The following is a 20,467-nucleotide window of genomic DNA, read 5'->3' on the forward strand; positions in this document are numbered from 1 at the left end:
TCGGAGCCTGGAAGTCCCTCACGGACTGTCAGACTGGAGGAGCCCCTTCACCCTGGGCCTCAGCGACCTCGTCTGTAAAATGTGGAATGATAATACCAGCACCGGCCTCAAGGGGTGCTGCTGCAAGGATTAAATGCTATAATGCGGGTGAACCCAGCACAGGGCAGGCACTCCGCTTCCGTTGCTATGATCTGGCTCGTTCCTGTTATCACTTTGCTAATCATTAAAATGGGCGGAGTTACAGAGAACAGCCGTTCCGCGGGGCTTCCCAAGAAGCTCAGAAAGGCGGGCCTCGGTGCTGTGTGCTCAGAGCGCCCAGGCCTGTGCCAGTCAGCATCAATTCTTAAAAGGTGACCTCGTGCCTCTTCTTTCTGTGCGGATTCATCCACTGGAAAAATCTACTCTCATTGCCGTGGAGGCACCTGCCGTTAACTCTTTTGCATTCCTCTCTTCCCCTGTGTGTCGATTTCCTGCAATCCTTCCTTGCACCTTTGCACCTACTGTACACTGCCTGGAATGCCCTTCCCTCTCCTCCTTGCCCATCTAGATCCTGCCATCCTTTAAGGGCAGCTCAAGTTTCCCCTTGTCCGGGGAGGCCCCTGGGGACTGAGGTAGGGAGAATAGCCCAATCCCCGCCCCATAGTGCATCACTGGCCTGGCACTGCCCATCTGTGGCTGGTGTCCATAATCTTTCTGTGTGTGCTGCTGCTGCTTTTTTTTTTCTTTCTTTTTTTTTTTTTTTGAGATGGAGTCTCGCTCTCTGTCACCCAGGCTGGAGTGCAATGGTGTGGTCTCAGCTCACTCCAACCTCAGCCTCCCGGGTTCCAGTGATTCTCCTGTCTCAGGCTCCCAAGTAGGTGGGATTACAGGCGCCTGCCACCACACCCAGCTAATTTTTGTATTTTAGTAGAGACAGGGTTTCACCATGTTGGCCAGGCTGTTCTCGAACTCCAGACCTCAGGTGATCCGCCCAACTCGGCCTCCCAAAGTGCTGGCATTATAGGCGTGAGCCACCGCACCCAGCCTACACATTTTTTCTGTTCAGGAAACTGGGAAGACAACACCCAAAGCCAGAGAAAGGGTGTCACAAGGGGAAGAAACCTAAAACGAAACAGAAAAGAATGGAAACAGACAAAGCAACAGGCCCACACAGGGAGGCGAGGACAAGTCCAGGAAGCGTGTTTAATTGGCGTGACATGGACGACATACAGCAGGAGCTCAGGGAGGCTGGGGCATGCTACACGGCCCCTGTCCACCCCTGGGCCTCGCCCTGACCCTGGCCCCAGAGACACACACCGGCAGGTTCAGACAGGACGGCACCCCAAAAAGAGACTCAAAGAGGGCTGGGGAGGCAAGCTGGAAAGGAAATAACCACAGCCAGAAGACACTGCCTTTTGTTTGTTTGTTTTTGCAAGCATTACACCAATTTCTCCCCAAGTGGCAGGCTCCCGGTGGGAGGCAGCAGCAGTCCAAACCGTACCCTTGGGCACCGGCCTCCACTTCTTCGAGAGGCTTTGATGATGACACTATTTGGGTCTCACCAGACCCTTGGGAGGCAGGCCCAGCAGAGACTCTTGCTCCCATCCAAGGGATGGGGGAATTGAGACCCAATGAGCAGAACTGACTTGCGCAAAGTCCTGGAGGAAGCCAGCCACCGAGTCGGGCTGGGAGTGAGGTAGGCCTCCCTGGGGCCAGGGGCCACTCCAGAAACAGGGACAACGGGGAATGTGCAGGCTGGGGAGGGCGACTTGGGGCTACCCCATCCTGGAGAAGGGGCAGAGCCTAAGCCTGGATGCTAAGATGCCAAGACAGAAGATGGGACCAGCTGTTTATTCAACAAAAGCCTTTTATTCATTCAAAAATTAACCATTGGGTTTATTCCGCAGATATTTAAAAAAAAAAAGAGGGGGGCAAGGCTTCCCATCACAGTGCCCTTAAGTTAATTCACTTGCTATCCAGGGATGGCCTAGCAGAGGGGTGTCTGGGAAACGCTGCCAGAAATGTGGTGGCCCAGGGCCTCTGAGGACTCACAGCCCCCTCCTCGCCTCCCCGCTCCAGCCTCCCTCTGGACCACCCGTCCGGTGGGGTTGCAGCCCCCAGGTGCGTTGGCGGCTTACCACCACCAGATGGCGCGCCGCGCTTCCTTAGCTCCCTTAAAATTAAATGCTGAAACGGCGCTGGGAACAGGGTGACTTTCCGCCTGGCGGGTGGGCAATGGAGGCTTTTTCCAGAGACAGGCTGCCTCTCCAGGAAGGGATCCCAGGCATCCCGACCTCCCCACCAACCCCCTCCGAAAAGAGACAAAGTTCCTGAAACCCCAGGTACACTTGTCTAGGAAACGGGCTGTCAAACTGAAAAGCATTTCAGGGGAAGAGATGTCAGTACAGAGGATGACACGTACGCTTGCCTTGATGTTATTTTAAACGTGGCCTGCTTAGATCATGGAAAATCGGAACATTCTCCTAAGTCACCATCAACACAAAGTGAGGAGCAGACACTACGAGGAAGAGGACAGGCCGTGGCCGACTGGCCGCCTGGGGCTGGTGCCTGCCCTGGCCCCCGGTGTGAAGCTCTGCAGAGGGACTATGGGCACGCCCTCTGCATCAGAGCATCTGAAGGGAGCCGCATTGGGTAGCAAACCCCGCTGTGGAGAGGCGCACGTGCTGCTCAGGAGGCACCTGGCTCAGGATTCTGCAGCATCACTGCAGCCAGAGGCCTGGGGAGAGGAGGGGCAGAAATCGGTCCCTGCCAGGCAACCTCCAGTAAAAATGGCCAGTGTCCAGCACCCCGCCAGGGCTGGGAAGGGCGGCCCTTCCAGCAGCTCTGGGCTGGCTCGGGGTGTGGGTCCACTGGCATGCTGGGCTGCGGTCCGCAAGGATACCGTCTGCTAAGGCCAGAAGCCACACCTGTGGCTTCAAACCAAAAGGCCAAAGGGCAGGACGATGGAGGAAGGCCGGACACACCGAAGGGGTCCACATGCTTAAGCCCAGACACCCTCAGCCACAGGTCAGGTTGTACAACAGTGTCAGTCCCACTGGACCAGAGAGGCAAATCGAGCCTCAGGCAGAGGCCAAAGAAAAGTAATTTGACCTGGGAAAGACCTCCCTCATCCTCTCAGCCCCAAGTCACCATGTTCGTCCCCTGCCCCAGACCCCAGGTCAGAGCCCGGCTGAGAAACTTCAGCCATTGGTGCTGAGTCCCAGGTAGCCCAGGCCAGCAGCTGAGCAGGGAGCCGACTGGCAGGGGCGTCAAAGAATCCGCCCTTCAAAGTGGCCTGTGAAGGGGGAACCACTGACCCCATCTCTGCAGGATGTTGGTGGGGGAGGGGGGGTTACAGTGGGGCCAGCGTGCAGTCCTAGGGGGCTGCCAATGAATGCCTCAGGGGTGATGCTGGGGTTGGCTGAATGCTCCAGCCAAGGGGAACAGCCACGCAGCCCCACACGGCAACGTCACTCCAGCGGAGGCCTTCCTCGGGCTGGAGGCCTGCTTGCTGAGGGTGGGAACCGAGGACCAAAGTGTCCCCTCTAAAACATGGGATGATCGGCTGTTGACTCTGCAAAGCAGCAGCAACAATTCTAGACCCAGGCCTGGCCCTGACAGTCTGGGAAGCGGCTTCTCACCTCAAGCCTTCCCTGGGCAAGGACTCCTTCTGGGTCCCAAAGGGAGCTCAAGGGTCTGGGGGGACCAAGAAATGCTGTGGGAAGGGACAAGGTGTGCCATATGACACATTCATCTGCTGGAACTGACCCCACACACCAGCAGCAACGCAACAGGGGCTGTGCTGTGACTCAGACAGTCCCTCAGGCTGCTGGGGTCAAGCAAACTTAACCACAGAATCACCAGCCACAGGAAACTGAACCCTAGCCCTAGAATTACATGATGTCAGCATGGAAAATGGCCTTCAAGACCAACCAGCCCGGGCCTCCTCACTCTGCAGATGGGGCAACTGAGACCCAGAGAGGGCAGGAGGCTGCCCACAATCAAAGGGCAAGGGCTGGACCTCGGGTTCCTACCTCTGGTCCAGGGTGGCCTCACATTCCTGGTGATGGTCCTGGGGCCGTGCCTGCCTCAGTGGCAGGCACAGCTGGAAGCCTCCGTGAAGACGTGTGGGCCACAGCCCCAGGTGTAGGGACTACCTTGATGGGATTGCCTGGGTCTCTTCTCTCCTTCCCTCCCTCCTAGCCTTTGAGCCAAGAGAGGGCCAGGGAAGGGCACCATGCGGTTTACTGGAAAAAGCAGATAGGAAGGCGGGAAGGCAGAGCGGGAGAGAGTCATGAACTATCTTGAAATCCCCTCCCCAGCCCAAGGAGGCGGGGGTCCCCTTGGTTTCTGCTAACTGACCTCGAAGACCACCTCTCCTGACTCTGCCTGGGTACTCAGTGCCCCTTCTTCTGGCCCCCAGCCTCAGGCGCTCTGTTTTCCATGCTGCGGCAAACACCAAAGCAAGAGTTGAGAAACCTAAAGATGTCCCCTGTTCATCCTCGGAAAAAATGTTACGGACCCAGAGGAGAACAAGGATGCGGGGACAGGGGCAGCAGGGAAAAGGGGTTTGGCAGGAGGCATCCGGGCTGGAGGGAACAGTGCATTAGCCATTTAGGAATTTCCACCTCTCCCCTCTCCAAAAATCAAGCACAGTATCTGAAAAACAAAAAATTTTTTTGGCTTCTTGGCCGCTGCAGGCCACCATCCTCCCAAGTCAGCGTGGGCAGGTGGGTCAGGGCGTGCACATGTAAACAGTGGGCCCACAGCTCTGGGAGCTGAGGACTCACCAGGCAGCAGCAACAGTTAACAACCAATAAATAAAAGATATCAATTATATATGTATATAAAAAAAAACCTCACTTTCCCCACAAAAAGCACAATACTGTTATCACAAAAAAAATCATCATCCTCATAATTAATCATCCTAGCCACGCAGGTGGTTTTGCTGCTAAAAGATGGGACGACAAATAACGTTGACCAGGCAGAACCCCTAGACACCCTCGGCCCACCCACAGCCTCTCCGGCTGCCGAAGGACGAGGGACGAGGGCAAGGCAGAGTTCTCTGAGGTCCCAAGGCCTTCGCCCCATCTGTCAGTCTGTGTCTTCTAGGACAGAAGGTAGTTGTTTTTTTTCTTTTAAAACGTCTGTTCAAAATAAAAAACAAAAGCACACGCGCAAGAGAGCAGGAGGAACAGAGGCTGCCTGCAAGGCAGCCAAGTCCTTGGTTTTGCAGAGGGCTGTAGCCTTTTCCATTTCGTGTTGTCGTTTTCCGGACAAGCAGAGGTTGCTGGCAATTGGAGCCGGTGGCTTCAGGCGGGGGATGGGTGCAGGACAGGGGAGAGGAGAGCCGGGGCCTCCCGGGTCAAGGGCAGCCGGCTGTGTGTGGATGCGGAAGAAGGCTGGGTAGACGCACGGGGTTGGTGTCAGGGCTGAGGTGGCCTCATGGCACAGAAGGAGGTGAGTGGTTCCCAGGCATCTGGAAGACACAAGGAGGCAAGATGGGTTAAGATCCAGCCACAGGGGATAGGGGTTAAGGTCTGGCCACAGAGGATAGGCACAGAGAGCTGGCAGGAAGGTCGACAGAGGGCAAGGTGGCATTCTATGTCAGAAGTCCTAAAAATGTGCATAACCTCTGAGGCACCCTTTGGGTTCTTTTTTTTTTTGAGTTGGAGTCTTGCTCTGTCACCTGGGCTGCAGTGCAGTGGCACAATCTTGGCTCCCTGCAACCTCCACCTCTTGGGTTCAAGCGATTCTCCTGCCTTAGCCTCCCAAGTAGCTGGGATTACAGGCACCCGCCACCACGCCTGGCTAATTTTTTTTTTTGTATTTTTTAGTAGAGACAGGGTTTCACCATCTTGGCCAGGCTGGTCTCGAACTCCTGACCTCATGATAGACCTGCCTCGGCCTCCCAAAGTGCTGGGATTACAGGCATGAGCCACCATGCCCAGCCTATATTTATCCTTGATAAATAAATGTTTACCACTGCATCATCTGTAATAGCTGAAAACAGAAAACAAAAATGGAAGCAGAGAAAACAATCTAAGTGTCCAGTATCAAGGGAGTGGTGGGATACATTAGGACACACCCACACGATAAAACAGTTTACAAACCATTAAAAACAATGCATAGAACAGTCGATAAACACATGAAAAGATGCCCAACATCCCTAGTCATCAGGGAAACACACATCAAAGCCACAGGGAGGGCCGGGAGCGGTGGGTCAAACCTGTAAAATCCAGCACTTTGGGAGGCCGAGGCAGGAGGATTGCTTGAGGCCAGGAGTTCAAGACCAGCTTGGCCAACACAGTGAAACCCGGTCTCTACCAAAAATACGAAAATTAGCTGGGCGTGGTGGCGCACACCTATAATTCCAGCTGCTTGGGAGACTCAGGCAGGAGAATGACTTGAACCTGGGAGGCAGAGGTTGCAGTGAGCTGAGATTGCATCACTGCACTCCAGTCTGGGAGACAGAGTGGGACCCTGTCTCAAAAAACCAAAACAACAACAACAACAACAACAAAAAACCACGGTGAGGCAACCACTTCACACCCACTAGGATGGTTACCTTTTTTTTTTTTTTCATGGAAAATAACAAGCATTGGCAAGGATGTGGGAAACTGGAACCTCTGTCCATGGCTGGTGGGAATATGCAAAATGCTGTCACTACTTTGGAGATCAGTTTGGTGGTTCCTCAAAAAGTTAAACATAGAGTTAACCATATGACCCAGCAACTCCACTCCTAGGTATATACCCAAAGAACCAAAAATCCACACTCAGGCCAGGTGAGGCGGCTCACGCCTGTAATCCCAACCCTTTGGGAAGCCAAGGTAGGCAGATCACCTGAGTTCAAGTGTTCGAGACCAGCCTGGCCAACATGGTGAAACCCCGTCTCTACTAAAAATACAAAATTAGCCGGACATGGTGGTGCGTGCCTGTAATCCCAGCTACTCAGGAGGCTGAGGCAGGAGAATTGTTTGAATCCAGGGGGCAGAGGTTGCAGTGAGCCAAGATCACGCCATTGCACTCCAGCCTGGGCAACAAGAGTGAGACTCCATCTCAAAAAAATAAATACATAAAAAACAAACAAAATTAAAAAGATTATTTTTTGGAGATAAAATCTCACTTTATCACCCAGGCTGGAGTGCAGTAGTGCAATCTCAGCTTACTGCAGCCTCACCCTCCCTGGTTCAAGCAATCCTTCTGCCTCAGCACCCCTAAGTTAGTGGGACTACAGGCACCCGCCACCACACCCAGCTGATTTTTGTATTTTTGGTAGAGACAGGGTTTCACCATGTTGCCCAGGCTGGTCTTGAACTCTTGGGCTCAAGTGATCCACACACCTCGACCTCCCAAAGTGCTGGGATTACAGGCGTGAGCCACTGCACATGGCCTAAATAAATTTAAGAGACCTATCAACCAATTACAATGGGTATACTTCATTCTGATTCTGATTTCAGTAAACAAAGTTAAAAAACAAAGGTGAGATAACAGGAAACTAGAATAGCACCTAGAGATCAGAGGATATTAAGGAATTATTTATTGTTTTTGCTTTATGAATTTTTTAAAGAAGCTTTATCTTTTAGAAATACATTTTGAAATGGATTAAGTATGATGTCTTGAATTTGCTTCAAAATCACAAGAGTGGGGGTGGGAGGGGGAGGGCACCAGATGGTACAAGATTGGCAGGGAACTGGGGATTCGGAAGCTGAGTGATGGGTACAGAACATTACTTTTTTTTTTTTTTTTTTAAGAGACAGAGTCTCACACTGTCACCTAGGCAGGAGTGTAGTGGTACAATCCTAGTTCACTGTAGCCTTTAATTCCTGGGCTCAAGGGATCCTCCTGCCTCAGCTTCCTGAGTAGCTGGGACTACAGGCATGTGCCACCACACCTGGCTAATTTTTGTATTTTTTGTAGAGACAGAGTCTCTCTATGTTGCCTAGGCTGGACTTGAACTTCTAGCCTAAAGCAGTCCTCCCACTTCAGCCTCCCAAAGTACTGGGATTATAGGTGTGAGTGACCACATGCGCCCAGCCAGCATTATACTATTCTCTCTACCACTGTGTATGAATGTTTCCATAATAGATAATTTGTTTTGTTTTGTTTTGTTTTTCAGACGGAGTCTCACTCTGTCACCCAGACTGGCGTGCAGTGGAGTGATTTTGGCTCACTGCAACCTCCGCCTCCCAGGTTCAAGCGATTCTCCTGCCTCAGCCTCCAAAATAGCTGGGATTACAGGTGCCCACCACCACATCTGGCTGATTTTTGTATTTTTTGTAGAGACGGGGTTTCACCATGTTGCCCAGGCTGGTCTTGAACTCCTAACCTCAAGTGATCCACTTGCCTCAGCCTCCCAAAGTGCTGGGGTTACAGGCATGAGCCACCGCGCCTGGCCCATAATAGATAATTTTTTAATCCCTTCCCCAAATTCCCAACAACCTGAGTGTCCAACACTGTGGAACTGGTTAAATTATGGCCCAGCCACATGATGGAGCATTATGCAGCTATGAAAAACGATGGCTCAACATTTAACGATGTGGAAAATAAGCCTCATCTCAGTTTCTGAGTAAGTCAATGACTTACATAACTGCAAGTGATCTAGGAATTATGAGCTATCAGGAACCTGAGGAGGCAAATAAATCATTAAAATGATAGAACACAAATTGGATATAATTACTACAGCGTAGGCACAAGGAACAGCCCTATAGAAGAAAGAAGGCCATTTCCCAGCAGAGCTAATAGAAAGGGGGATCATATCATGCGAGGGCTCTTGTCACTTTGACAAGCTTGTCATGGAAATAATATGACATGGTGATTTGCAAAAGGGGACTGTGAAAAATTAGACAACAGATCAGCATTCACCATGGGACATGTCAAGGTACACGTCAAACATTTCTATGATGGAAATATTGGCCAGGCGCGGTGGCCCACGCCTGTAATCCCAGCACTTTGAGAGGCCGAGGTGAGTGGATCACAAGTTCAGGAGTTCGAGACCAGCCTGTCCAACATGCTGAAACCCCATCTCTAGTAAAAGTACAAAAATTAGCAGGGCGTGGTGGCAAGCACCTGTAATCCCAGCTACTTGGGAGGCTGAGGCATGAGAATTGTTTGAACCCAGGAGGCAGAGGTTGCAGTGAGCTAAGATCACGCCACTGCACTCCAGCCTGGGAGACTCCATCTTGGAAAAAAAAAAAAGAAATATTAATAACAGTGATAGTTCCTTTATAAATTGGTTTTAATTATATATTTCTGTGTGACTCAGTTTACTGAGTGTTAAGTTTTTAAGTGTTCAATTCTTTTAAAATCACTCTGGACACTAAAATGCTCACTGTGATTATATCTGAGTCATACATAGGGGGTTTTTTTAAATAAACTTTTTAATTGAGGTTTTCTCATTAAACATATTTTCTAATGTTTCTTCAATGAAAAAGGATTTCTTGTGAAAAATAATAATAATAATAACAGATGTTTCAAAACAGTGTAGGCCCGGCCAGGCATGGTGGCTCACGCCTGTAGTTCCAGCACTTTGGGAGGCTGAGGTGGGTGGATCACCTAAGGTCAGGAGTTCAAGACCAGCCTAGCCAACGTGGTGAAACCCTATCTTTACTAAAAATACAAAAATTAGCCAGGCACCATGGTGGCAGGCACCTATAGTCCCAGCTACTCGGGAAGCTGAGGCAGGAGAATTTTTTGAACCCAGGAGGCAGAGGCTGCAGTGAGCCAAGATCACATCACTGCACTCCAGCCTGGGTGATGGAGTAAGACCCTGTCTCAAAAAAAAAAAAAAAAAAAAAAAAAAAAGAAAAAAAGAAACAAAAAAAACACTGTAGACCTCCTAAACAAAATGCCAACAAATCAAATTTTATGATACATAAAAAATAACACATCACAGCAAAATGGAGTTTATTCTAAGAATGCAAGGTGACTTAGCATTCAAAAACCAATCTATGGCTGGGTGCAGTGGCTCACACCTGTAATCTCAGCACTTTGGGAGGCCGAGATAGGAGGATCACTTGAGGTCAACAGTTCGAGCAGCCTGGGCAACATAGTGAGACTCTATCTCTACACTACAGAAAAAAAAAAAAAAAAAAAAAAAAAACCAACTTTTTTTAAATTAGCCAGATATCGTGGCAAATGTCTGTAGTCCCAGCTACTTGGAAAGCTGAGGGCTGAGGTGGGAGGCTCGTTTGAGTCTGGGAGGTCGAGGCTGCAGTGAGCCATAACCTGGTGGCTGGGTGACAGTGAGACCTGGTCGCAGAAAAAAAAAGAAAAAGTGATGGATGTCACTTCCAAGATTATGCTATAAAAAGACAGTGGCTTTCATCCTGGCTCTTTTTCTCTCCTTCTCTCTTGGAAAGCTCTGAGGGAAGCTGGCAGCCATGTTGTGAGGCAGCCCTGTACAGGTGTCTACATGGCAAGGGAACAAGGCTGCCAAACCACATGAGTGAGATTGGAAGCAGTTCATCACCAACTAAACCTTCAGATGAGACCACAGCCCTGGCCAATGGCTGACAAGTATCCCAATTTTCTGGGGACTGAGGAGTTTCCTAGAACATGGAACTTGCACTGCTAAATCCAGGATAGAGCCGGGCAAACCCTATGGACAGCTGAACTGCATACTCCTGAGAGTCCTTGAGCCACAGGCACCCAGCTTAACTGTGCCAAATTCCTAATGTTTGTTCTTAAGCTGCTGTTTGTGGTAATGTAATATGTAACAATGGATAACTAACCTAGCACATCACAAATGAGCACATTAAAATGGGTGATACACTTATAACAAGGCATTCAACGTCACTGCTTATCAGAGAAATGCAAAGTAAACTTAGAACAAGTTATGACTCCATACTCGCAAAAATGGCTAAAATTTGAAAAGACAGAAGATACCCAATGTTGGCGAGGATATGGAGCAACTGGAACTCTCATACACTACTAGTGGGACTGCAAAACAGCACAACCACTTTGGAAACTGTTTGCTAGTAACTACCAAAGCTGAATATTACACACATTCTATGTCCCAGCAATTCTACCCTTACATATATACCAAGAGCAGGCATCCACTGGTTCACCAGGACATGGACAAGAACGTTGATCTCTGGACAAGACCTTGGATGTTATTCACACCCATTCCCCACAGACAACATCGAACACTCCACAAAGAAGAGGCAGGAAAAGCGGGGAGAAGGGAGGAGAAGGAAGGAAGGGAGACAGCTCTCTACCAGCAACAGGGGCCTCTGCCAGGCGTGCTGTCATTCTGTGACAGCCAGGAGCTTAGGTCTTTGACCGGATGCTCAGAGAGGGGATACGAAATTGCTCTCCCAGGCCCCTGGCCCTGGTTGGGAACTGATTTTCAAAGTGTCTTCCATCCAGGACAATTCTTTTCTTTTTTTTTTTTTTTTTTTGAGATGGAGTCTCACTCTGTTGCCCAGGCTGGAGTGCAGTGGCACAATCTCGGCTCACTGCAACCTCCACCTCCTGGGTTCAAGCGGTTCTCCTGCCTCAGCCTCCCAAGTAGCTGAGACTATAGGTGCGCACCACCACGCCCGCCTGATTTTTGTATTTTTAGTAGAGACGGAGTTTCACCATGTTCGTCAGGCTGGTCTTGAAGTCCTGACCTGGTGATCCACCTGCTTCAGCTTCCCAAAGTGCCGGGATTACAGGCGTGAGCCACTACGCCCGGTCCACCCAGAAAAATTCTGTTCAAGCAAACTCACAGGCTGATCTGGGTCTATAAAAATGATCAAAACAGAGGAGCTCTGACCAATTTGAAGGCCCCCCTTCCAGCCTCCTCCTCCCAGCTACGTCCCCGCTGGGCTGACCCCAACACCCCCAGAGACCCAGGTAATTACCTGCCAACCCTAGGTGTCCTGCTGCTGGGTTTTCACCCTGACCCATCCCAGACCCACCCCAGGCCCCGAGTCCACACTCACCCAGCTCCGGCCCGGGACTATACCAGCCCGTCGTAGAGGGACAGCGCCTGCACAATGGACGGGTCTGCCTTGGACCCCTCCTGGAACTCCTGCAGGGTCAGCTTCCCGTCGGCATTCTGTGAGCAGAGAACGGCCGCTGAGGGTGCAGGGCCTCCCAGGAGAGGGCTCTGGACAAGCCCAGCCCAGGGCCGGTCCCAAGAGCCCTTCCAAGGTTAGATCAGGAGGGAAGCAATGTGGCTCAGGGCCTACAAGCAGCCAGCACCAGACAGACCTTGGCACTCATGGCAGGGTAGCCTTGGACCGTGGCCCACCTCTCTGGGCATGTTTCTTTACCTGGGGATGGAGGGTAATTACCTGGCTTCCTCCAGGCACTGGGGTGACAGCTCTGTGCTTGAGCAACTGGGAAGCGCCCTGTAACTCCACACGTGTCATGGTTAATGCTATTAATCCCCATCTATGTGAGTAATTGACAAGGCTGAGAGCCTTGTGCGGTTCTCTGGGGTTGCTCTTGGGAGGGCATTTAAACTGCCCCGGAGCAGCCCACACTGGACCCTGGGAGACCTGGCAGGGGGCTGGACATGGCTCAGAAAGAGGAATTTTAGTGAGTCTCTCGGGGAGGGAACGTTTGGGCCAGAATCCCTTCCCCGGAGCTTCTCTCAAGGAAGCCCGTGGACCACAAGAAAAAGGCCATGGAGAGCACCTACTTGATCTCGGGTATCCAGAGAGGGCAAGCGCCGACAACAGCATGGATGAGCACACCCCAGCCGTGCTCAGGGATCGCTCGCTGCATACACGACACACGCCAAGCACGGCATGACCCTCAGTGCACGGAACCCTCACAGCCAAGCCAAGAGGAGGGTGCTGCTCTCATCCCCATTTTACCAGTGAGGAAGCTGAGGCTCCGTCACCTACCCAGGCCCCAGGGCTGGGAAATGGGGAAGTCAGATCCACACCCCAGTCAGTGTGACTACAGGGTCTGTGCTGTTTCCCAAAATGAGGGAGGCGCAACAGGGGGACGGCAAGGAGTGCGTGGCCTTGGCCTTAAGCCACGTGGACGCACACCAGGAGAAACTTATTCCATGCTCCACTCTGTTGATAAATCTTTTGATCATTACCAAGAGGCCATCTGGGTGTGAGGCCAGCACGTCTCTACCACTCCTCTAACATGGGCTAATCTCCCTTTTATTAATTAAGAAAGTACAGGCCTCAGGCTCAAAGCTTTTAGGGCAAACAGCTGTCTCCAGCCAGAATCTAATAAGCAGCCCTGCGTTACAGGAATTTCTATGATTGATTGATTGATTGATTGATTGAGACAGGGTCTCACTCTGTCACCCAGGCTGGAGTGTAATCACTGCAGCCTTGGTTTCCCAAGCTCCAGTCATCCTCCTACTTCAGCCTCCCACGTAGCTGGGACCACAGGTGCACACCACCACACCCAGCTAATTTTTGTATTTTTTGTAGAGACGGGGTTTCGTCACGTTGCCCAGGCTGGTCTCAAACTCCTGAGCTCAAGTGATCCACTCGCCTTGGCCTCCCAAAGTGCTGGGATGACAGGTGTGAGCCACCGTACCCGACCATTTTATATTATTTTGCTGAAGGCACATAACACCTGGATTTCCCTAACGTCATTATTTCAAATTTACATTTAAGTTATTTTAGTTTTTAGTTTTAAGAAAGTTTGATTTAAAGAAGGATTCCTTATTTTTTTGAAGTCCCTTTTTTTAGGCTTTTATTTTAGGCTCAATGATACATGTTCAGGTTTGTTATATAGGTAAATCTCCTGTTGTGGGGGTTTGCTGTACAGACTATTTCGCCACTCAGGTGATAAGCGCAGTACCTGACAAGAGGTGGGTTTTGATCCTCTCCTTCCTCTCACCCTCCACCCTCAAGTAGGCACCAGTGTCTATGGTTCCTTTTTTTTTTTTTTTTTTTTTTTTTGCTTTTGAGACAGTCTCACTCTTATTGCCCAGGCTGGAGTGCAGTGCTGTGATCTCGGCTCACTACAACCTCGGCCTCCCAGGTTCAACCAATTCTCCTGCCTCAGCCTCCCAAGCAGCTGGGATTACAGGCATGTGCCATCATGCGTGGCTAATTTTTTTTTTTTTTTTTTTTTTGAGACTGTGTCTCTTTTGCCCAGGCTGGAGTGCAATGGCGCAATCTCCACTTACTGCAACCGCTGCCTCCCAGATTTTTTTTAAGTAGAGACAGGGATTCACCATGTTGGCCAGGATGGTCTCGAACTCCTGACCTCAGGTGATTCACCCACCTCGGCCTCCCAAAGTGCTGGGATTACAGGTGTGAGCCACTGCACCTGGCCTTTGGCTCCCTTTAAAGAAGGGTTTCTTGGCCAGGCACGGTGGCTCACGCCTGTAATCCCAGCACTTTGGGAGGCCTACGCTGGTGGATCACAAGGTCAGGAGAACGAGACCATCCTGGCTAACACGGTGAAACCCCGTCTCTACTAAAAATACAAAAAATTAGCCACGTGTGGTGGCATGCGCCTGTAGTCCCAGCTACTTGGGAGGCTGAGGCAGGAGAGTTGCATGAACCCAGGAGGCAGAGCTTGCAGTGAGCTGAGATCACCCCACTGCACTCCAGCCTGGGCGACAGGGTGAGACCCTGTCTCAAAAAAAAAGAGAAGGGTTTCTTAACCTTGGGCCTGTGGATAGGAGTCAGCAGGTCTACGAAATTGGGGGAAAAAAAAATCAGCCTTTCTTTTTACTAATCTCTAACTGAAATGTAGCTTTCCCTTTGATGGAAACCTAGGTGATGGTCCCCAACAGGACCTGTAGTACCTGTGATCTGTCGACAGTAGGGGTCACAGGTATTTTCATAACACACCCCAGTTGCTGCAGATATTACAGCTCGCAATTTCTGGGGTTGCTGGGCCCACCACTACATCTGAGTGAATACATTAAGAAAGCAGCTCACAGAATGCTACATCACAGATTCTTTTTTAAAAATACTCTGACAGCTGTTTTCTAAAATAATCAGCTTCCTTTTTGATCTTACGATTTTATTTTATGCACTTAAAGCCATTATTCTGAGAAGTCCGTAGGCTTCTCCAGAATGCCAAAGGGGTCCATGGCAAACAAAAAAAAAAAGGCTAAGGACTTTGGTTGATTAAAGAAAACGTGCCAAGCAAACTGACTTAAGACTCTGGACATTGGATGGGGCTAGCTGCTGAGCAGGGGTATGACACCGTGCCGCCTGCCGTGAGCCATGGAGGGGTTGGCAGTAAAGCCAGGCCCAGGCTCCAGGGACTCCAATTCCTGCCCCCAACACCTTGCCTCCCTGGTCCAGGACCAGCCCCACCCCCGACCTCACCTTGTCCATCATGGCAAAGATCCGGTCCACCCTCTTCTCGGGAGTGTTCTCCTCCTCCGGGAGCTCCACGGTATTCCCCTGCAGGGACGGACAAGGTGGGGGTGGGCCCTGGCACTCTGGGCTTTGGGCTCTTGGCCATGCATTTGCCCCTCGGACCTGGCAGGTTCCAGATGAGGGCCACCCCGCTCTTCTTTCCCCTCCCTATCCCTGCCATTCTGCCCTGGAACATCCCACACCCCAGCGCCACTATCTACCAGCTTGTGCTTGCCTGCCCAGGCAGAGATGTACAGAATGGTTCAGCCAGTGACCCCTGCTTCCACCCTGGGCAGGAGCGTGGCTGCACAAGTGCTCTCCCTCTCTCTCAGTCACTGGCTTTGCCCCTCCTGCCACCCCTAACCACACGGAACCCGGCCTCTCACCACCATCTGGTAAATGGCATCCACAATGTCCAGCATCTCGTTCCTGGTGATGTAGCCATCGTTGTCCAAGTCGTAGAGCTTGAAGGCCCCTGTAAGCAAGCAGCAGTGCTGAGTGATCCTGGGCTGGGGCAGTGGGGAGGGGTCTTCAACTCGCCCCTCCTCTCTGCACCCCAACATGAAGTCAGCGACCGGATGGCCCATTCCTCATCAGGTCAACTAATATTTACATCAGGATAGACAGGGACAGACACAGACACACACAGACACACACACACACACACACACCATTGCAACTAGGGTTAAAAATAAATAAGGCTGGGCATGGTGGCTCACACCTGTAATCCCAGGACTTTGGGAGGCTGAGGTGAGCGGACTGCTTGAGCCTAGGAGTTTGAGACCAGCCTGGACAACATGGCAAAACCCCGTCTCTACAAAAATACAAAAATTAGCCAGGCATGGTGGTGTGTGCCTGTAGTTCCAGCTACTTGGGAGGTTGAGGTGGGAGGATGGCTTGAGCCCAGGAGGCGAAGGTTGCGATAAGCCGAGATCAAGCCACTGCACTCCAGCCTGGGTGACAGAGCAAGTCTCTCTCTCTCTCTCTCTCTCTCTCTCTCTCTCTCTCTATATATATATATATATATATATATATATATATATACACACACACTATATATATATATATATATATATATATATATATATATATATATATATATAAAAATTAAAAATAACAGGGCCAGGCACAGTGACTCACCCCTATAATGCCAGCACTTTGGGAGGCCGAGGCAGGCGGATCACCTGAAGTCAGGAGTTCGAGAACAGCCCCTGGCCAGCAAGGTGAAACCCCTTCTCTACTAAAAATACAAAAATTAGCCAGGTGTGGTAGCAGCCGCCTGTAGTTCCAGCTACTTGGGAGGAGGTGGGAGGATGGCTTGAGCCCAGGAGGCGAAGGTTGCAATAAGCCGAGATCGAACTACTGCACTCTAGCCTGGGTGACAGAGCAAGTCTCTCTCTCTCTCCATATATATATATATATATAATATTATATATATATTAAATATTATATATATTATTATATATATTAAAAATAACAGGGCCAGGCACGGTGGCTCACACCTGTAATTCCAGCACTTTGGAAGGCCAAGGCGGGTGGATCATCTGAGGTCAGGAGTTCGAGATCAGCCTGGCCAACATGGTGAAACCCCATCTCTACTAGAAATACAAAAATTAGACAGGTGTGATGGTGCACGCCTGTAATCCTGGCTACTTGGGAGGCTGAGGCAGGAGAATTACTTGAACCCAGGAGGCGGAGATTGTAGTGGGCCGAGATCGTGCCACTGCACTCCAGCCTGGGCGACAGAGCAAGACTCTGTCTATAAATAAATAAATAAATAAATAAATAAAATAAAGGGATGGGGCATTGGGCTGCCAGGGCCAAGGTCTCAGTGGCTGGAGCTGAGTGCGTGGGAGAGCCCGGGGCCTGGGATGTGGCCCAGAAGAGCACCCCTCCCCTTCCCCCAACTCCAGCCCCTGCCTCCTCCCCACAGTCCACTCTGCTCCCACAATTATGGTGCGGCCTGCTACAGTCAACATTAGAAAATAAAATAGTGCATCGGGAGGAGGAGCTTTTGCGTAAATAAAATTCTCTTTTATTTCTTAAAGAAAAAAAAAAGAAAGAAAAAGAAAAAGAAACTGCAGGGTCTTCTCGCTGCCGATGGAATGAAGTGTGTAAGTCTTACCGAGCAGGGAGCTCTGGCCAGCTGGTTTCCATCTTCCCTCCTCTCCACGCACCCTGTGTTCCTGCTAATGCCGCCAGGGGCCTGCACAGCTTCCCCTCCCAACTCCCTCTCAGCCTCCCTCCACTGGGCCTCACACACGTAGGCCCCCTGCCTGGAGCCCTTAACACCCCCTCCCCAGCTCCCCTCATCCCCAGCTCTGCGCCTGCCAGGCAGGTCCTCTCCTGCTCACAACTCCCTCTCTCCTCCTCGCCTGCAGTTTCCTGAGGGTTTTTTTTTAAATTCTGCTGCCACTCTAGACTAATCGCCCTGAGGGCAGGGACCCATCTATCTTATCCTGCAGTGGATCCCTGGTACCAACAGGTGGCTGTGTTCAGTCGTTATTTGGTCAATGAACGAGTGAGTAAGTGAATGAGTGAAAGCAAGAATCAAAGCAGTGGCTATGAGAGAGGTGGGTCCGGCACTGAACCTGGGTCTTGGGTTCCCACCGCCCCTCCTGCGGCCCAGGTCTGCACCTGCCCGAGTGCAGCCAAGGCTCCTGCCAGCCTCTGCCCCCAGCCCTCCCTGTCTGCCTGCCTCAGCGAGCTCCTTCCTGCTGCCGGTGCCTGCAGTAAATCCTCCCACCTGACAGATGTCTGTGCTGCTCTCTGAACCCTGGACAGTCAGCCTGGCCTAGTTATGTGGCCATGTGAGGGCCACCTGCCCAGGGCCAAGGCCTGCCCTCTGCAGACGCAGCTGGGACGCCATCTGTGGTCACTGCGGTGGGTGTCTGTCACCCCTGCCTGGTGAGGGCCGAGGGCTGCCTCCCTCTGACCTGGGCCCTCCAGCTGCTGCCCCACAGGGCCAAGGGGGCAGGACTTACACCGCAGCTTCTCATCCAGGGTTCCCCGCGAGGTCACCGACAGCGCCTGGATGAACTCGGAGAACTCAATTCGCCCGTCCTGACAGAAGAGAGAGGGGATGGCCTTGGTCAGTGCCGGTCAGGCCACCGGGTCAGGCTGAACCTCGGGGACGGGCGAGGGGCAGTTGCAGGCTCCAGACACTGTGGCCAGTGGACACTCAGGTGGAGAGGGCAGGCTTGAAGGAATGGGGGGCGAGAGGCAAGGAGAGGGTGGGGAGCAGAGGCTGGGGGACTGTGTGGGGGGTTAGAAGTGGGAGAGGCCAGGAGGGAGGCACAGGAAGAAGGGCTGAGGCTGAATGGAGAGGCTTACTCCACTCCTGATGGGAGAAGGTGCCAGAAGCACCAATGCCTGAGCTCCTCTCAGCAACAGCCTGGAAGCCCCTCGGCCTAGAGCTGTGGGCTCGTGGGCTTTTGCAGAGGGAAGTCCGCTGCAGGTTGTTTAATTCCACCTCTTATTTGCAAATGAAGAAACCGAGGCCCAAGAAGGGAAGAGCCCTTCCCAGGGTCAGGAATGTGACTCCCAGCCTGGGGGCACCTGGGAGAAACTGGGGGTGGGATAGAACAGAAACCTCCGTGGTGCCAGCAGCAGGGGGTACAGAGACAAGTGGCAGTAAATCTATCCTCAAATGCTACTGCAGGACAGAATCAGGGTCATCGCAGATAACCCAACAGCTATCCATGCAGCCACTGCCCGGAGGTGACACAAGCTACCACATGGTAAGTCTTGAAAACATGATGCTCGGTGGAAAAAGGCAGGAACAAAACATCCTATAGCTTATGATTCTCAGAGCCTCAGTTTCCTGACCTACAAAATGGGTATTAAAATACCCAGCTCCCAGGTGCTTGTAAGGCCTCATTCAAAATAATCCATGTATGGCCGGGCACGGTGGCTCATACCTGAAATCCCAGCACTTTGGGATTTGGCCTTGGGAGGCCAAGGTGGGTGGATCATCTGAGGTCAGGAGTTCGAGACCAGCCTGGGCAATACAGTGAAACCCCATCTCTACTAAAAATACAAAAATTAGCCAGGTGTGGTGACAGGCACCTGTAATCCCAGCTTCTCAGGAGGCTGAGGCAGGGGAATTGCTTGAATCCAGGAGGCAGAGGTTGCAGTGAATCGAGATTGCACCATTGCACTCCGGCCTGGGCGACAGAACGAGACTGTGTCTCAAAAAAAAAAAAAATCCACGTAAAGAGGTTACACATAGTAAATGTTCAGGAAATACTGGTTATTATTATTAATCCTGCTGTTATCATGGGAGGTATTTGCATTTTATGCTTATAAGAGAAATGTTAGGGTGTACGTGTATACATGCATGTGTGTGCACTGTATACATATGCATATGTGTATATGTCTCTCTGTGTGTACACGTGTGTGCACCTGCAAGTCCATGCATTGTGTGCACATGTGTGCATTTGTGTGCACCGTATGAATATACATGTGTGTTCACGTGTGTGGCTGCATCTCCATGTATGTGTGCCCACATGTGTGCATGGTATTCGCCTGCATGTGCACATACACGTCTGTGTGAGCGCTTGGATGTGCATGTCAGTACATGTGTGGGTGTACATGTGTGCACACGTGTGCATGCATTTGGATGCATCTGTGTTTATTTTGTGTGTGTCTGCATGTGTACATGTGCATGCATTTATGTGCAACTGTGTATCTGTGCATGTCAGCATGCACTCGTGTGTGTTCCTTCTCTAGAAGGGAACATCGGCAGGAGAGAGTAGGTGTGGAGACGTTGCGGGTACCCACAGGAGCTGAGCCAGCTGCCGCAGGAGGGAAAAGTCTCTGGGCTGATGCAGGCCCCATCAATCCCCAGCTCACCTTGTTTTCGTCAAAGACGTTGAAAACAAATGTGGCAAACTTGGTGGGGTCTCCGAACGGGAAGAATTGCTTGTAGATCTTCTGGAAGCCTGCCGCATCCAGCTGCCCACTGGGGCAGTCCTTGATGAAGCCTTTGTACCTGGAGGCAGTGGACCAGGCCAGAGAGGGTAAAGGAGATGCCAACATCACCCACCCACCAACTTCGCCCGCCCAGGGCCCAGGAAAGCTGTGGCTCCTCGTTCAAAGAGGTGGTGCTACATGGGGCCATTGGACTTGATAGGCACAGGCGCAGCCCCACCTCTGCCTCTCACTAGCAGTGTGACCTTGGATACAGACTTCACCTC

At 51.3% G+C, this 20,467-nt stretch overlaps 1 protein-coding gene across 1 annotated transcript in view; it reads right to left on the minus strand.

Annotated features, from left to right (window-relative positions):
* Nucleotides 1-1,828: 1,828 nt before the first annotated feature.
* NCS1 (neuronal calcium sensor 1) overlaps nucleotides 1,829-20,467 on the minus strand; it is a 64,464-nt gene continuing 45,825 nt past the window's right edge. The window contains exons 3-8 of the mRNA XM_055270710.2: nucleotides 20,124-20,262; nucleotides 18,254-18,332; nucleotides 15,656-15,744; nucleotides 15,237-15,314; nucleotides 11,910-12,025; nucleotides 1,829-5,458 (exon numbers count right to left, since the gene is read on the minus strand). Coding sequence (XP_055126685.1) covers nucleotides 11,927-12,025; nucleotides 15,237-15,314; nucleotides 15,656-15,744; nucleotides 18,254-18,332; nucleotides 20,124-20,262 — 484 coding nt within the window. The 3' untranslated portion in view covers nucleotides 1,829-5,458; nucleotides 11,910-11,926. The remainder of the gene's footprint in view (nucleotides 5,459-11,909; nucleotides 12,026-15,236; nucleotides 15,315-15,655; nucleotides 15,745-18,253; nucleotides 18,333-20,123; nucleotides 20,263-20,467) is intronic.

Source organism: Symphalangus syndactylus, chromosome 3 (assembly GCF_028878055.3).
Source record: "Symphalangus syndactylus isolate Jambi chromosome 3, NHGRI_mSymSyn1-v2.1_pri, whole genome shotgun sequence".
Lineage (NCBI taxonomy): Eukaryota > Metazoa > Chordata > Mammalia > Primates > Hylobatidae > Symphalangus > Symphalangus syndactylus.